The 18,961-nt window shown below is 32.9% G+C and overlaps 1 protein-coding gene across 1 annotated transcript in view; it reads right to left on the reverse strand.

The window, feature by feature from the left end:
- LOC123688898 (protein kinase C) overlaps positions 1–18,961 on the reverse strand; it is a 44,743-nt gene that overhangs the window by 20,227 nt on the left and 5,555 nt on the right. The window contains exons 2-4 of the mRNA XM_045627638.1: positions 9,318–9,375; positions 8,273–8,429; positions 7,287–7,318 (exon numbers count right to left, since the gene is read on the reverse strand). Coding sequence (XP_045483594.1) covers positions 7,287–7,318; positions 8,273–8,429; positions 9,318–9,375 — 247 coding nt within the window. The remainder of the gene's footprint in view (positions 1–7,286; positions 7,319–8,272; positions 8,430–9,317; positions 9,376–18,961) is intronic.

Here is an 18,961-nt window from a genome sequence, read left to right on the forward strand (position 1 = left end):
TCCACTCGCAAAATGTTTTTGAGACCATTCTAAACAACTTTAGTTTCGAGTCTGTCTGTGTGTCCGCACAATGTAATAGTCATATTTTGCATTGTAATAGATCGATTCTGATGAAATTTGGTATGACAATTATGGTTGAGACATTTCGGGTTTTAAATAATTCAAGATTTTTTGAATATACGATATGCTTAAATTTTCGGAAAATAGTTTTTCTTCGATACCATCGTTGGCCCATAACCCTACCAAATCTATATTGAGAAATTTCGATCACTAATCGTAAAGTATTCATGACTGATAATCAGTTTTTAGATGAAAAAAAAAGAATAAAGGCTTTCAGTGGAGAATAAGCAATAACTAATTGTCGGGTAGTACTTAATTATAGTCAATACTCAATAGTTTGCACATCTAATATTTGAAGGGAGTGAAAATTATTTAATAAATCCTTGCAACATTTCTCATTATACAGAGTGGGCTTTTGAAATCGAAACAGACGGAATATAACAGGTGGAATGAATCATTTCGATAAAGTGTTCGAATAAGCCGATTTTTGATTCGAAGAAGACAACTTTTCAGATCAAATATATATCTATTTCGTTTCAGCCCTTAGTATTACAACCCGAACCCCTAAATTTGAATAGGGAAGATGGGTTGAGTGAAACCTCATTTGAAAGGTCTTTCTATCCTGAATTCAGCATATCAGGTTTTTTCTCATTAGATCCATTGGATTTCGAAATATGCATATTCAAATTTTGAACACCACTGGTTTTTCTGTTGAGCATGCGAAATTATTCTGTAGTTTTGATGATGCTCTATAACTGTCATACACCAGACATCAAAATACTGTTTGTTTCTCCCATCAATAATAAAGACAGAAAGTTTAATGAATTTTTATTTTAGGAACAGTATCTAAAAGAAAACAATTTCAAAAGACAACTTCCGAGAACCTACAATGAAAAAACAACATAGATTATTGTAAAATAGTAGGCTATCGAGCAATTAAATAAATATTAAATTAAATGATACTAGCTGCGAAGCGTAGATTTTGCTCCAGAGAAAAAAATTGAGCGTTGAACCATTTTTTATACCTCAATTGTTAATGAAAGTAATGAACAGTAATTATTTTGTTGTCTAGTGTATGACCATTAACAATTATACCTAATCGTAATCACAGAATAAATAGGTGAAAATTTTATCAATTCACATAAAATACTTGACGAAATGACCTGTATTGTACAAAACTTAATTTTGAATATCTCGAAAATGAATGGATTGATTGAAAAAAATTCAATATTCTGAACGCAGGATAGAGAGATCTTTAAAATGAGGTATCGCTGACCTCATCTTTCTTGAATCAAAAACCGACGTGTCCGAGTTTTTTTCGAAATAAAGTGTTTTCGTCTGTTTCGTTTTCAAAAGCCCACACTGTATAGGGAGTTGTTTGATAACAAAATAAATTTCATAACATAAATAAACCTTGCATCAAATACAATACAAAATATGTTTATATGAATCATTCAAACAAAAAACATTCAGATCATAAGAAGGAACTCGAAAGTTTCAGACCAGGGACACAGAAATTTGACAAAATTTTTAAGTCACGTCCATTTTCTTTATATAGTAAAGTATAGTGCAAAATAGAGAGATGTACGCAATATGAATTTCAAATTTGAAGAAACTAGAAATAATTTTGCATCCTTGGACGATAAAGCTTTACTATCTAGGCCAGCATATTCTCAATGCTTTGGAGCGAAAAATTCATATTGTTCTTTTTGAAAAAAAAATGTCAGAAAAACGGATGTGTGCAAAAAAATGCTCAAGGCAAATGGCAAACCCTTTATCTCATTTTCTTATTAGGTACCGTAGAGCGGTGTGACTTTGCACCCCTTTTTAGTCTTCTTGGTGTACCTTTTTCGTTTTTTTGTGAAATGATTCATGTGCAAAGTATGTTTAATTTGAACAATTTAGTTGTCGACTGCTGTGGTTAGAATCAGATGAAAAGGTGCACACTTCTTTTTTATTTTTAAAAATTTGGCAAAATGACCCGGAAATCGGTGAGAGTTTGCCAATGCCTTAAAAATGCGTTTTTTGGTAATTCAATGAAGTGCAGGCAGTATATGTTAGTGCAGTAATGCCTTCGGGTTCGCCCATATATCTTTTGTTAATTTTATACCAAAGAGTTCTTCTGGGAATGTTGTACAGTTCGGAAGCTGTCTGTATTGAAATTTTTTCATTTCGAACTGCATTGATTGCTCGGATTAGTGTTTCTTCTGAATAATTACTTTATTTCAAAACAAATTGAAACAAATTTGGTATGTGGCAAAGTCTCTCGCCAAAAGGCAACAATAGAAAAATTTCCCGAAATGTCTAAATCCCCCCAACCAAATGTTTTCAGTTTTTTTTTTAACGTGACGTTTAATGAATGTAAAGTAAGCTGCTAAATATATTTCGATGTACCGTTCGCCATATTTTCTGCACAACTCCTAGTATTTCGCATATACAGGGTGTTTCCTAAACATGCGGCAAAAATTCAGGGGGTTGTTCCTTGGACTATTCTAAGAATATTTTGTCCTTTGATGATTTTTGAAAAACCTATTTGTTTCGAAGATATAGGGGAAACAAAATTTCAGATAATAACATTTTATTATGAAAAATTACATGAAAATTCAACTCAACCTACAAAAACTGTTGAAAATGACCACCTCTAGCCAGCATACAAGCATCCAATCTTCTCCTCATTGACTGCCGAACCCTTTCAAAAACACCAGGATCATTTCTTATTAAGTTACACCCAGCAATGATCCGATTTCGCAAGTCTTCCACATTTTCTACTGGAGTGGTATAAACTAATGATTTTAGATGGCCCCATAGGAAATAATCTAAGGGTTTTTAGTAATTGGAATGTTGTTAAACAAATTTAAAAATAAATTGTACCTACTTAGTAAACACAGTGCGGTACGCATTTTTATTTAAACTATTATTAATTTTAAAAATATGAAAAATGTTGTTCGCCCTGTATCTTCGAAACAAAGAGGTTTTTCAAAAATCATCCAAGGACAAAACATGCTTAAAATAGTCCAAGGAACAACCTCCTGAATTTTTGCCGCATGTTTAGGAAACACCCTGTATATCCACGTTAAAAAATTACCCGCTCACATAACATACCGTAGCACACCATTCAAAGTACGCCAGACGACTGCGGCGGTTGCAACATGTGGATATATAGTGTGGTTAAAGGTTCCGATTCGCGATTTCTGCAAGATGTTGCCAACTTCACGAAAACAAACCAGTTACGAACCAGTTGGAACTCAATCCATATCAAATTTTATAGGACTAGTGGATCACGAAATATTGAAATCCTAGAATTTTCATATTTTCCCTTACACAATTTCAAGTTTCTAGGTATTTTCATTTGGGAGTTTACGTGCTTCAACGATTATAAACATTTTCGATTCATTTCATATAAACAAAACAAAATCCACATCTTAAACAAAGAAGGGTTTCATACACTTTTTAAAACTGAAAAACTGCAAGACCGATTTTTAAGATCTTTGATTTGTTAGACTTGTCTTCATCCCTAATCTTAGAAACTGGCGACTATTGAAGGGGCCTTCTTGGATTTTAATGGTATTGGACCCCTTTCACTTGATTTCCGCATAGTTAATCATAGCGCTCAAGTCATCTTTCTGTCAATGTTGTGTATTGAGGTTAAATCAATGACAGAACAAATGAAAATTTCGAAATGATGCCGTTGATTGGTTAAATCTTTGCATAGCGCCACCTTAAGGAAAAAGAGGGAAAAGGAACCCATGCCGAGCCGAGTCGCCAGAATCATCTTAAACAAAATCTAATCAGTGAACAGACCAGTACTTTAGACATCTTAGTTGTCAATCTTAGTTTAACATACATTATGCTGGCGCCGATCACAGAAATATATGAGATCACAAAACACAATTGGCATGAATCAAGAAAAAATAAACTGAGTTGCTTCTTTAAAAAAGCTGAAAACCTTACATTCGAGATAAAAAAAGTAAAATGTTACCAAGCGGAAAAGAAATGATATGTGTTTTCATCCACGCCCTGATAATACTTGTCACACTGTACAATGGTATGATCTTGTTAGGAACAATGTTATTAACCATTGCTCTTCAGACCAAACTTTGACTAAACCTCATGCAACAGTGGCACCAAATGGTGAGCAGAAAAACAGTAGCCCCCATTGCTCTAAACTGGTTGTTCTTCATTCGCAAGGAGATAAAAATTATTATTTTATTTGTTATTCTTCAATTTATAATTATTGCTATTTGACTGCATAAACATTTCTATTGAAAAAAAATATACTTGTTAATTGTTATTTGATGCTGCTTGAATGCACATGAAAATATATGTATAACTTGATTCCAAATATATAGGTATATTATCTGTTCATGTAGTTCAGATATTATTTCGCAAGAATTATAAAGAGCTACATAATATCGATGTATGTATTTGCATATGAGTATCCTATTCTTGTATATAATACCGAAATTTACCCCAAATACGAAAAATGTTGTTATAGGGATGAAGAAGAGAATTTTATTTTGTTTTCAGATGGTGGCGTATAGGAGGGGGTTAAAGTTTGGAAGTGTTAAAAGTTTTGGGTATTCTTTCGATTGATGGGTGATTAACCTTTAAGTAGAATTTGCAGCGATTGTTGACAGATCAGATATGTCAATTTAGGATTCTTCACAAAAATTGAATAAAACGATTTGAAACTGGAACAAAAAATTACTAGTCTAGGTGATTTATACTCTGGATATTGATCTATAACTCAGTCGAATAAAAAAATATGCAAAAATCAACTTACAAAATCAAAAAGCTATAAAGACAGCCATGCCAATTCTGCTGCAAATCAAATATAAAAATCATTAGCGCGCACTTTTGTACACAGTCCAACAACGAGAGGCGTCATGCAGGTTATTTTTCCTTCAACCATTCTACTAACCTAAAAATGGTTGAAAATTAGGGTCCAGTGATCATTGAACAATGCAAGGGCATAGACTAGAAGAAAATTTTTCATGCAAGGAATTATGTGAAAAGAGTAAATTTTGACGGAAATAAATACATAAACAGTTCAGCTGAATTGACACATACTAAAAATAAAATAAAAGCAGAATATAAATTCATTATTACACTCAGATGCAAAAAACGGAACAAATTGATATTTGTTAAAATTTGAAGCCTCATAGTTTTCTTATTTTTAGGTCAGTTTTCGAAATTTTTTGAGTGAAATGTAGATAATATTATTAATTTCCACTTGCATATTCATGCTTTTGTTGAATGCTGGCTTATTAGTTACCATACTGGGTTAATCAGAAGTTTGTTGTTGAAACCTAATTTTGAATAATAATAATAATGTGGAATAATTTCGTGGTCAAATTTTCTCAAATCACCATTCCTTCTTATTATTTCGTTTTTTGGTTCATGGCTTTATGCGCACTAGTTTATATTAAGAGATAAATGAACTTGGATAATACAAAATATTAATCTGAATTAAAAAAAGAATTTTTCTTTAGGTTATTTCTGTTACAGTTGAATTGATTTTTTACATGAATTCAATAAGTTTGCATGAATAAATTTTGAACTGATTCATTTTCATTATAACCGAACAATATATTGTTGCCTCCACATCAGTAGACACATAAACTGAGCTCTAACTGACATTATGGCATAATTTTAAATTGGGTTACTGTTAATTGGGATTTATATGTCATTTCAAAATGAACTAGTGCACTCAAAGCTATGAAACATAAAAACAAAATGTTGAAAAGAAATGGTTCTTGATGGAAGTTGGTTATTTGAAAAAATTTGCCCCAAAATGATTCGACAGGATGTTTCAAAATTAGGGTTAACAACAAACTTCTAATTAACCCTGTAGAAGGACTAAATAGGAAGTATTAAATAAAAGATTGAATATGCAAGTTGAAATTAATAATTTTATCCACAGTTTACTGAAAAAAAATTTAAAATTGAGCTAAAAAAAGAAAATTATAAGACTTCAAATTCTACCAAATATCTACTTGTTGCTTTTTTTTTTGTACCCGAGTGTATATGTATTATGAATTCGGCTTGAAATTAGGATATAAAACAATACTTCATGATAATCTGTAGTAAGAAGTTATGCCTTCATACATTCTATTTAATCTATCCCTATACATCATTCAAAATAAGGAAAGCACAAAAGCCTGGTATTTTCACAGCATTTGAGTTCATGAAATAAAATTCTTCATTTCAAAAGCAGACAAGAGATGCATTTGTTCTGCTAAATTCATTTTTGGATGATAGTTTACCAAAAGTAAAGCTTCTGGTTCACATATGCTTTTTAAATCTTTCAACTAGAATTCTAAGCATCATTGCATTTATAAAGAATTTCACTTCCACAGTAAGAAGTTTTTGGGATTTCATCGATCATATCTGAATTATGAAACTCAAAGAGACTATATACATTTGAAACTAGATTTAAAGGCGAAAAAGCCAAAGAAACATCGTCATGTTACTCTAAACAGAAATAACAGAACAGAAGAAGTCATGGAAGATGACATAATTTAGTCATCTCCCAATACTTGAAAGGTAAAGGGAAGAGAATTTCAATATGTACAGTAAACAGCTAATCACATCACAACACTTAGAAACTCGATGAAATTGGAATATTTTTTTTTAGGTTAGACAATTCGAGGAGTTGTTTTAAACATTAAAAATTTCTAAAAACTTGAATAACTTTCACTTATAATGAATGAAAAACTGCAAATACGGAAAATCATACTTTGTAAGTATTTTCAAACTATAGTTGCTTAATTCCATGCTTGAATTCTTGAAATGTAATACAAAACAAGAAATTAAAATAAATTGGATAAAGAAGAACCATGAAAATGTATTATTTGCCAAAGCTCTATTGTGTATTTTTTTTATTAAGCTGAATTTTATTTTTAACATTTTCAAGATCAGAATGAATATTTCTAAAAGGATATTCATCAATCGATTGTTAATAAATCAATGGATTTAATAATATCTGCATACTGTACTGTCTGTATGGTTGATTCTGACTGACCCGATTTTACCATAACATGTAGAAATATTATGTGAAGTAAAATAGTAATAATAAATCATTGAATATTAATCGAAAAAATTCATGAATTGTTCATGTTATATGGTCTTTCAAGACCGAAATGATCGAAACAACAACTATAGAAGATCCAATTTCAACAGAGTTTCATTGCTCGTAAACTGTAAGAGAAACAATTTTTGCATACCTTGACATTGATAGCCTTGCTTGCCCAATCCCCTGAAAATAAAACACATCTATCGTCAAAGACAGAGAGAAATAAGAGGGTCGAGTTTGAAACAACTTGTTATTCACAACCACCCAAAAAGCATTGTGTATTTTACATAATTTATCTTGTTTGCTGAGATTATTCAAGACTTGCATTGCAAAAATTTTATTATGAGTGTCATGCATTTCTTTTTAAAGGACTAGGAGCGGAAGATCTAGGTCCAAACTATGCAGTACGCAGCTTTGAAAAGGTGTAGATTTATTTCCAAAAATCCAAGAGACAGTAATCATAGCGATTGCACCTTAAACTATATTGTATTAAAATAAAATATTTCAACAACTATAGAACGTTCGAGTTTATCAAAAACGCTAACTCTAAAGATATTGAGTAACATAATTATACAAATGAATTAGGTAAATCTTCATAGGTTTCATTTTACAAATCATCTTTGTTTATTTTCCTAATATTCAATAATGAAATAAAGAACTGCGTAGAACTGAAGCCAGTTTTATAACAGTCATACAATGAAACACTGACAAATGCTTACCTTTTTTGATATCTAGACGGATTGAAATTATATTTACATTCTTTACATTTGAAGATTCCTTTTTATTTGATATGTTATTCATTATCAAATGATCATAAGACTTGAAAGATCTTGGTGTTACTTGTTAATAATCGGAAATTATTATAATTATTATTAACTCAAACTAAACGGTATTCTATTTTTCAAATATCAAGTTGAAAATATCATGAGTGGATATAGTTGAACTGCACAAATCGTTTTATATGATTTTTTTGGCAGTGCGGTAAATTCAGTATTTCACTTTTAGATAATATTACATAACTTCAGACAACTTTTAGTATTGCTTGAGTTAAGTCCTTCATTAAAGGAAATATACTAGAATTTCAGTAATTTTTTATAGACTGTTTATTCCTCTGAAGAATAAAAAAGAAATTCTCACCAAATGAAATCACGACAATGGGAGCAAAATGTAGGTTGTCTCAAGAAGGTTGCCATAAATTTGTGACCATTAACCTGATGTACTCTTCTTCGCATAGCCCCTCTTCTTCTGTTGAAGCCTTGCCGCTCCTTGAATTCTCTTGGTTTCGCTCCATATTCTGAAACAGATCAATCGATGATTGAATACTCCATTGCAATATTTCACAAAATTTTTATTTTGAGAATGTTCTTAATGAGGATGTTATAAGGCAAAAAACGTCCCATCGAGATTATGCCATCCTCATGAAGTAAAGAAAATTTAAGTTGCTTTCATATTAAATTTATTATTCGTTGTTTTTTGGACCACAGTTCTGTACTTCACATTTTTCTGAAATTATAAGACAAGAAATTTGAATAATAGCTCTATGCGAGATATAAATTTTCGAATTTATATCTCACTCGTTACTTCGGTAACGATGAATACAACAGAAAATGAGACTTGGATATAAAATAATGAACTCTTGTGTTTGGCAATGTTAAAGATAAATTTATTTGAGTTTATCTGATAAATAATACCTGGATAATACTCAAAATAATGAGAGAATAATGTTAGTCAATTTGAATTGAATTTGCTAAAAAGCAATGTAGAAAATTTCACTGATATGATTGAGAAAATACAAAAAAAAAACTATTGGGTAATAGTTATTCAATATTAATTCAATTCGGTTTCTTTTTATGCATAAAAACTACCCAGATAATAGTTAATTGGCCCGCCCTTTGAAGAAACTTAATGTAACGTCTGCCAAGATAAACGTATTTTACGATTTGGGCTCTTTTGTGTTCATTTCTCATGGGTGTAGTCCAATATTCAGTAAAAATAACAGAAAAAAGCGCCTCAATCCCATTTCATTGAATATTTCGACACAATATAAGTTCTATTGAAAATTGTTAATTTGGTCAGAATATTTATGCATATTTTCCTCAATGTTTTTCTTTATTTTGTTACAAGATAATTATTATTTGATGAAGTATACACATTCAGTTATTAAAATAAATTATATACTCACCATTCGATGTTTTCAGTTCAATTTTTAAATGCAGTCTTCCTTTTGGTTCCAAATTAACCTGCAAAATAATGAGCATTATAAAACTTGAAAAAAGAATTTGGAGAATAATATGCCAAAGGGTATGGCGAATTGATGCTCAGTTCTTCTGAAATTACGAAGGTTCTTATGACCCAACTCGAAACTCCAAACCAAATTTTATTAAAACTGGACCACTCGAACAATCTACCACCCAATAATATTTATTATACCAAATTTTAGTATAGGATCAGCACAGCGCGAGATTTTTTGCTCTTGGAAATTTCTAATTTTCGCATGCATAACGATAGAAAAGCTGATATTCGTATGAGACAATCTGAGACCTAATTAGAATATTGGATTACTACTTGGAATTTTTTTCGTTACAAAATTCGAAGATTCGAATTTTTGGCTAAAAATAAAGACTGAAGAACAATAGCAAGAACATGTGATTAGTTCAAACGGCGTTTCAAACCACCCTCTCTGAACAGAATGCAAGAAGGTAATGCAACAAACAAGCTAAATAGAAAGAAGAGCGAATGGACCTAGGAATGGACAAATTTACCCGATCCATATAAGTTAAAAAAAAACGATTCAAGACAAAACAGGTTCATTGAGAACTATTTTCTTTAATAATGACTTGGAAGTGACATTCGAAATCTTTATGTGAATTGAGGAACAATACTTCAAAAAATGTTCAACGACTTCTCTTTCCACTTTTTATTATAAAAATAATAATGGAAATCTGTTAAATTCAAATATTATATAAGGTGTGTGAAATAAGTCTTTCCCGTTTTTTTTCAAATTTTGAGCCTTTATTGTGAAAAAATGGTTACAAATGAATTATTGAAAGTATTGGCCATCGCTAGCTACAACTTTTCCCCATCTTTCTGGCAACATACGAATCCCGTTGCGAAAAAATTCGACCGGTTTGGCCTCTATCCAGTCATCCACCCATTTTTTGGCTTCCTCGTAGGAATGGAAGTGCTGGTCAGCCAGGCCATGCGTCATCGATCTGAAGAGATGGTAATCAGACGGAGCAATGTCTGGACTATACGGCGGGTGGGGTAGGACTTCCCATTTGAGCGTTTCTAAGTATGTTTTCACCGGCTGTGCAACATGTGGGCGAGCATTGTCATGTTGCAAAATAACTTTGTCGTGCCTGTCGGAGTATTGTGGCCGTTTTTCTCGCAGTGCGCGGTTCAAACGCATCAATTGTCGTCGATAGACCTCGCCTGTGATCCTTTCATTCGGTTTCAGAAGCTCATAGTAAACCACACCTAGCTGGTCCCACCATATACAGAGCATGAGCTTGGCGCCATGAATATTTGGCTTGGCCGTCGATGATGATGCATGGCCGGGTAGTCCCCATGATTTTCTTCGCTTCTGATTATCGTAACGGATCCACTTTTCATCGCCAGTCACGATAAGATACAGAAAACCCTTTCTTTTATGTCGCTGAAGCAGCTGTTCGCAAGTGAAAAAACGCCGTTCGACGTCTCTCACCTTCAGTTCGTACGGCACCCAATTTCCTTGCTTTTGGATCATTCCCATGGCTTTCAAACGCTTGGAAATGGTTGTTCGATCAACTCCCAATGCTTCAGCAAATTCTTCTTGCGTTTGACACGAATCTTCATCAAGCAAAGTCGCCAATTCTTGATCTTCAAAGATTTGCGGCCGCCCGGAACGCTCCTTGTCTTCCACGTCGAAATCGCCACCTTTGAAGCGTCGAAACCATCCGCGAACACTTGAATCATCGACACAACCTTCTCCATAAGCTTCCTGAAGCAACCGATGCGCCTCGGCAGCAGATTTCTCCAAATTGAACCAATAAAGTGAAACTTCCCGCAAATGACGTCGACTCGGCTCAAATTTCGACATTTTCACGATTTCAAAAATTTATGATGCGAAAAAATTTCAACTAATCTGTTAGTGTGGAATTGTTGACAGATGAATAAGCTTTGATTATGACATATGTAACCATTAAATACTCGCACAGTATTGGTGGCGCCATCTCTTACAAAAAACGGGAAAGACTTATTCACACACCTGATAAAAATAAAAATTATTTCGCTACACAGTTACTTCATCAGATTTTACATTCTGAATAACTGAAGAATTGAGGTATTTAACTATGTATCTATAATAGAGGCGAATATGGGGATCAGGGTCAGATCATAACATAGCCGTCTGATGAAGAGGCTATGGTTATAAACACTGGAATCTTGAAAATCCATGCAATAACTAGTTTATAGAAAAAATTTTAATTGCGGTAAGTTGCTATCTTCCACTTGATCAAACGATCAAATTTCAGCTCAAAATTTATTGTTGAGTATACAGAATTTGACATCCGAAGAAGCTACTGTGTAGCGAAATAATTGTTTTTTTTTATAATTAAACGTAGAAAAGTAATAATTGTCATTTATTTTAGAGTTAAAACGGATTTACATTGACACCGCGAGTCAATCCGATACGTTATTATTGAAATAGAATACTATTAGAATATTCGACTAATTTATTAGGTGTACAACTTTGCTTCCGCCCTTTCGCAATAGATGGCTGTAGCAGTGAGTGGTAGTTAAGATGTCTAAAATTCAGGTGTATCAACTGATTAGCTTTTGTTTTGCCAGTTTTGAGAATATTAGATAAGCTTCGTTATGTCAACTGTAGGTGGCGCTATCAACAAATTAATATTATTGTTATTTATTATATATGAGTTTTGTGCCATTATGGACCTATATATGTATATCTTTCATTATAGTTATGATCTATGGAAGCAATTCTTGTAATTGAAATACCAATAAACTCTCTCTCTATTACAAATATTTGAATTCATTCCAGTAAACGGTTCGTGTTTTGTTTCACGACTTTGCACGATCATACTCGATTACACATCGCTTTTGATTGATCAGTATCGGGTTTTAATTAATGTATCCAATCAAAATCAACGGAAATGACAAGTATGACATTGTGGCGCCGCCACGAACTAAAACTAATATTTTCAATTTGGTCGAATGTCATTCCATTCAAAAATTGACGAGTGCATTCACCATGTTTTTAGTCATCTTAGTGGTAGTCCAAATAAATAAATCGTAAATGTCATACAATAAGCGATTTGTGTCTGCATCATAAAGTTATTCTCGATTAAACTTGTCAGCTTTCGAGTCGAATTCTAGTCATTTGCGGGGGTTTTAATTTTCTGCTTCAATCAAGAAATTCAATTCAAGAAATCTGAGGCTGATGCCCATCGAATGCTCTCGAATACATATGGTGAGGCCACTATTAGTGAAAGAACGTGCCGAAAGTGGTTTCAACGCTTCAAGAATAGTGATTTGACGTCGAAGACCAGCATGCTGGAAGGAGAGAAAAGGTTTTTGAAGATGCAAAATTGGAGGTATTACTTGATCAAGACTCGTGCCAAACGCACCAAAAATTGGCAGGATCATTGGGAGCGACTCCATTTCAAAACTCCTTTAAATCATGGGAATTATTCTGAAACAAGGAAATTGGATGCGAATTGAAGCCAAGATATGTTGTACGTTGTACGGCGTTTATTTGCTTGTGAACAGCTGCTTGCAAGACGAAGACGAAAGAGATTTCTGTACCGAATTGTGACTGGAAACGAAAAATGGGTTCATTGCAATAAACCCAAGCGCGGAAAATCATGGGGACATCCCGGTCATGCTTCCACGTCGACGGCCAAACCGAATATTCACGGTTCCAAGGTCATGCTCAGTATTTGTTGGGACCAGCTCGGCCTAGTGTATTAACCCTTTGTGTCCTAGTGTGTCCACTGTGGGGACGCAACTTAATAATTTTTTTCTCAGGCGCCTAATGCACTCACCGTATAGCCACATATTGCTTAGTTCGCGTAAATATCGTATCTACACATAGGAGCGCGATCTACATCGCTGATCCATACGGAAACGCATTGGATGTAAACTAATATCCACGATTGTGTACTAGTTATATGAAGCAGCTATTTTATCGTGTTTCGAAGTGAAAAAAAACATGGAAGGTAGGTTTTTTCTTGGGAAATATATAAAAACTTATTATAAATTGTCATGTTCGTGAGCTAATGTGAATATCATCTAATAATAATTTTATTTTTGGTAACTTTTTCATTTTTTTTTTCAGAAAAAACATCATTTCGTATTTCGTGATTTGGAAGAGTTGGATTCTCAGGATTTATTCTCTCTTCTAGAATAAATACCATCTGGGAACAACTCGGAGGTTGATGATTGTTCTGACGATGAGTTACTCCAAGGAAATGATGTGGAAATTAAGAATGACATGATTGACATAAATTCTCTCGATATCATTTATGCGGACGATCTTTTAGAAATTGAAAATTGTGGTGTACATCCTTCCAATAATTCAATGAATGTAGCTGCAGATCAAGATTTATGTAGCAGCGAAGATGAAATTGATTTGAATACTGTCAAGCAAAAAATTTTACAGAATAATACGATTTGGACAACTGAAAACTCGTACTGTCCACAAAATAAAAAAGAATTCAACGAATCTTATGGACTGTTGAAAACTGTTTTTCAAAATTTCATACGGAGTAGATTTTTGTATTAAGTTTCATTAAAAATAATTATATGATTTACATTGTGTAAAATTTCTTCATTGCCTAGTGTCCCCACAATGAGGACACGTCCTAAAGCAAAAATCCCTTGTCCGAAAACTCAAAAACATGTTTATGTACTTTATTCAATCATATTTGAATACTATTATTTGATTTTCAACAGAAAAATATCGATAAAATTAATTCCGGCCACAAAGGGTTAAGAGTTGTTAAAACCGAATAAAACAATCGCAGGCGATCGTTATCGAACGCAATGAATGCGTGTGAGCCGAGCATTGGAAGACAAACGCAATATAACGAGAGACATAATTAAATGATTTTACAGCATGACAATGCTCGACTCCATTTTGCGAAAGGGGTCAAGACATACTTGAAAACGATGAAATGGGAATTCCTACCCCACCCGCCGTATTCTCCAGACGTTGCTCCCTCGGACTATCACTTGTTTCGATCAATGGCACACGGCCTGGCTGACCAGCACTTTCGGTCTTATGAAAAAGTAAAAAATTGGATCGATTAGTGGATCGTTTCAAAAGATGACCAGTTTTTTCATCTCTGGATTCGTACGCTGTCCGGGAGATGGGAGAAAGTAATGGCCTGCGATGGATAATACTTTGAATTAAAAATGTTTAACCAGTTTTTTACAATAGAGCCTCGAATTTCTGAGATAAATGGTGGAAGCAAAGTTGTAAGCCTAGGTACATATTATTGATAATTGACTATTCGAACATATACGACAGATTATTCAAATTATTGGTAAATATCAAACGACTATTTGAATCTGTATATTATATGCATTTCAAAAATTCCGAGCCCTAAACCCGAGCCTCAACCAGATAGCTTTATGAAATTTTATCAAAATTGGATATGAATTGAAGAAATTATAGCTCTTGGATTTGCAGTCACGAAACCAAGATTCAGAATGGTCCAAAATTCAATTTGCGAATGAAAATTTTGAATTCGCAGACCAAAAATTGTTTCATCCCGAAAGTTGTCGTCAAGATTCCATAGCTGCTATAGCAGAAAAATCACTTTTGCGATTTTGACTTTTCAATACCCAATTTGAATTAATTTATTTAAATGAAGGAAAAATTAATCAAAACGTACAAAAAACGCTATGAGCATGACGAACGTTAAGAACAAGCGAACTCAGACAATTAATAATTTATTATTTATGACACAAAAAAAAGATATTTCTCATTCTTTTTTGATTTCTCATTTATTAATGAGATAATTAAATAATCATATATCATATGAAAATTCTGTCATCTATTATTTAAGCGTTACTTCCGTTACAACGCAATCAATTAAGAGCCAAGCCATGAATAGTCTTAACAATTTAATACTTCCATAGCCATCTAAAGTAGCTATAATGCTTCCGAATCTACCGAAAGTAGAGCAAGCTTTGTGATCACGATTGGGATGAAAAAAAATGTTTGTTTCAGAATTTCAAATTCGATCGTAAAATGAATTTGAATCCATACTAAAAGACTATATGGTGTCGTATGTGTCTGTCGATCTGTGTGTTCGAAAATCCTTGCCTATGATTTGTACCTCACTTGATGAAACTGAGTATACCGTTTAGGGTTCAACTCTTTCAAATGTATCTTGCTTTCCAAAAGTTTTAATGGAATTTTTCATGGATATTCGGATTGGCTCGTGAATGATTCCATAGGAATTTCAGGTCTTTCGGGTATATGGTATTGCATTTAAGCGAACGTGGAATTCCTAGAATTTCTAACCGTTGTGAAGTTATCCCATCCACGAGTGCAGTCTGAAGCTAAAAATATAAGGGTTGGTTGCAAGTAGTAATTAATATATTTATTCGCTTCAGTATACAGGGTGGCCACTTTTTCAATGGGATTGTATTGGTAACTTTTAAACCATAAGAGTTAGAAGGTCGGTCACATGGAGAAAAAGTTGCATGCATAGAAGCATTATCAAGCAGTTCAAACAAATCGAGATTATTAGGGCCGGTTATTGAGATATCATAAGAAAAGTAAATTCTGTCATTTTGATTTTTCTTTTTTTCCCACTTTATTTCAAATATTATCAAAAAATGTTACAGGAATTTTTTTATTCGATAGTAAATTGTTCTCAATATGACGTAATCAAATTTCGTATCCAAGGTTTCGTGCTCTCTGGGTCACCCTCAACCTCATTTTTTTCAATACGGACCTGTATATTTTATGACACTTTTCGAAATAACTTTTAACGCTGAATTCAACGATTTGTCATACAATGTCATTCAAAGTTGATTTCCAGGTGATTTCGACCCTTATCCAAATTTCTTTGGTTCGGATCTGTATTACATTTCGGAACCTTTAGTTTAACTTTAATTAACAACAAGCAATAAATTTCGATGAGAAAATCAACTTACTCATCTTGAACTAAATGGAACATATCACAATCAAATCAAGAAACAAGTAATAATTATTTACATATTTCAATTCATATTAATTAAACGAATTATCATTTAATGAAAGAAAAATCGAATGATTATTCGAAAGTAAATGAAAATGAATGAAGTAAGTGTTCGAAATGTCCACCATTTTGTAAAATGCACTTAACGGTTCTGGAACCCATACTTCTTATACATTTGCTTATTTCGTCTTCTTGAATACCTTCCAATAGATTCTCAATCTTCTCGCGAGAAATCACTATTGTTGAATTTGTCATTTGTTCCAGAATCGAACTTTATTTTGATATCATTACGATATAAGTTTTGCAAGGCTTGGTATTCAAATTTAAAATCATTGTTTTCGCGTCTCTTGACTATTTTATTAACAGCAGTTTTTGATAAAATTGCATTCACTACAGATCCGACCCAAAGAAAATTGGATAAGGGTCGAAATCACCTGAAAATCAACTTTGAATGACATTGTATGATATATCGTTGAATTCAGCGTTAAAAGTTATTTCGAAAAGTGTCATAAAATATACAGGTCCGTATTGAAAAAAATGAGGTTGAGGGTGGCCCAGAGAGCACGAAACGTTGGATACGAAATCTGATTACGTCAAATTGAGAACAATTTATTGTCGAATAAAAAATTCCTGTAACATTTTTTGATAATATTTGAAATAAAGTGGGAAAAAAAAATCAAAATGACGGAATTTACTTTTCTTATGATATCTCAATAACCGGCCCTGATAATCTCGATTTGTTTGAACTGCTTGATAATGCTTCTATGCATGCAACTTTTTCTCCATTTGACCGACCTTCTAACTCTTATGGTTTAAAAGTTACCAATACAATCCCATTGAAAAAGTGGCCACCCTGTAGACATTAGGCGAAATATCGATTAAATTTTTATTTCAATATAATGCTTGGACCTTGACCTCGACTTATGTTTAAGAAAAAGTAAATATGATATTTATACAGGGTGTTTCATTCGTAAATGTACATACGTTAACCTGAGGTAGAGCTGCCCTAGACGAGTCCAAAAAACCTGTCTAATCTTCCCCATAGCCGAGATACAGGGTGGTTTATAAATTCACCAATATTTTCAATTCCTTATAACTTTTGAACCACATCTACAGTATGTATATTTGATTGATATAAGAAATGAACAATTCACTCCATTAGGTCCTTCGATTAATATTTAAACAAATTGAAAAAATCAGGTCCGTATTAGAAAAATATGGGACACATCTACAGTATGTATATTTGATTGATATAAGAAATGAACAATTCACTCCATTAGGTCCTTCGATTAATATTTAAACAAATTGAAAAAATCAGGTCCGTATTAGAAAAATATGGGACTCTTCACAAGCTGACATTCAACACCTTGTATAGTGGAATATATAGGTTTTTTGGACTCGTCTAGGGCAGCTCTACCTCAGGTTAAATCAAAAGTTATTAATTTTTATACAGGGTGTTTCATTGGTAAATGTACATACACATTTACCAATGAAACACCCTGCATAAAAATTAATAACTTTTGATTGAAGGGTACCGCTTTCTGCGTTTAACAAATGAAGAAAACATGAATCTAATATGGTATTCCTACCCCTACCCCAAATAGTTTATAATGTCTTGAGATGATGGTTAAAGAGGTTGCGGGTGGTTGTTAATTTTAAAAATTCATAACTATATCAAATTGAGGACTATCGCTCAGTAGATACATGGAAAATATGGAAAACTGAATCGACTGACAACTCATATACAGGTGTTCCCAAATTGGAGATACCAACGAAAATGATTCATTCCTCAGATCCTTTTAAGGAATATGAGTTCTATAAACATAGGGAAGGAAATGCTTTGTTTTCGAGATATAGGGTGTTGAAGATTGGTTTTGTTTTTTTCTCATAGCACCTCACCTTACAAGATATTCAACTTAGATTTGGCATGGATATTCCAAATTGAATTTCCATCATTTGATATGTTAATTTTGAATGCAAATCCAAATGATTCAATTTTTTCTGGAACAGTGCCAGTTTCTCTCCTCCAGAACTTTTTTTTGGTGGACCACTGTTAGTTTAATGAAAGAAAAAACTTTGGTACAATACTATACTTTTCGGTTTTTTGTAGTTTTGTTTTGTGCTTCCGATTTCGAAAAAAATTTCAAACAATTCTCTAGTAATTATTCCTCAGGATAATCCAAATTATTATAAAGATCCAGTTAGTAAGCTGTGATGAATAAATTAATTATGAGTTTTACTACTTATTTACCCAATATGTAACGAAGATTAATAAAGATTCGATACGATAAACAGGCAGAATCATCACAAAAAAATAGAACTACAAAACACACCCTGTATCTCAAAAATAAAGCGTTGGCGGGCACATGTTTATAGGACTTTCTTTTCTATAAAGTATGCAAGGAAATTTTCATTTTCCTTTGTACCACCATTTTAAAAACACACTATAGTATTGTATACTTTGTAGGTCTCGAGAGAGTGGTTAGTATCTTTCAGGGGTAGTTTTCAGTTAAAAATTTCCTTTATTCTTTAAGTATGTGATAACAGGAGGAAACTGAATCGAACTACATATAGTTTTTCAGGTCAAGAGTGGGTATTTAAAGCTATTAATTGG

This window comes from Harmonia axyridis, chromosome 1 (genome assembly GCF_914767665.1).
Source record: "Harmonia axyridis chromosome 1, icHarAxyr1.1, whole genome shotgun sequence".
NCBI classification, from domain to species: Eukaryota; Metazoa; Arthropoda; class Insecta; order Coleoptera; family Coccinellidae; genus Harmonia; species Harmonia axyridis.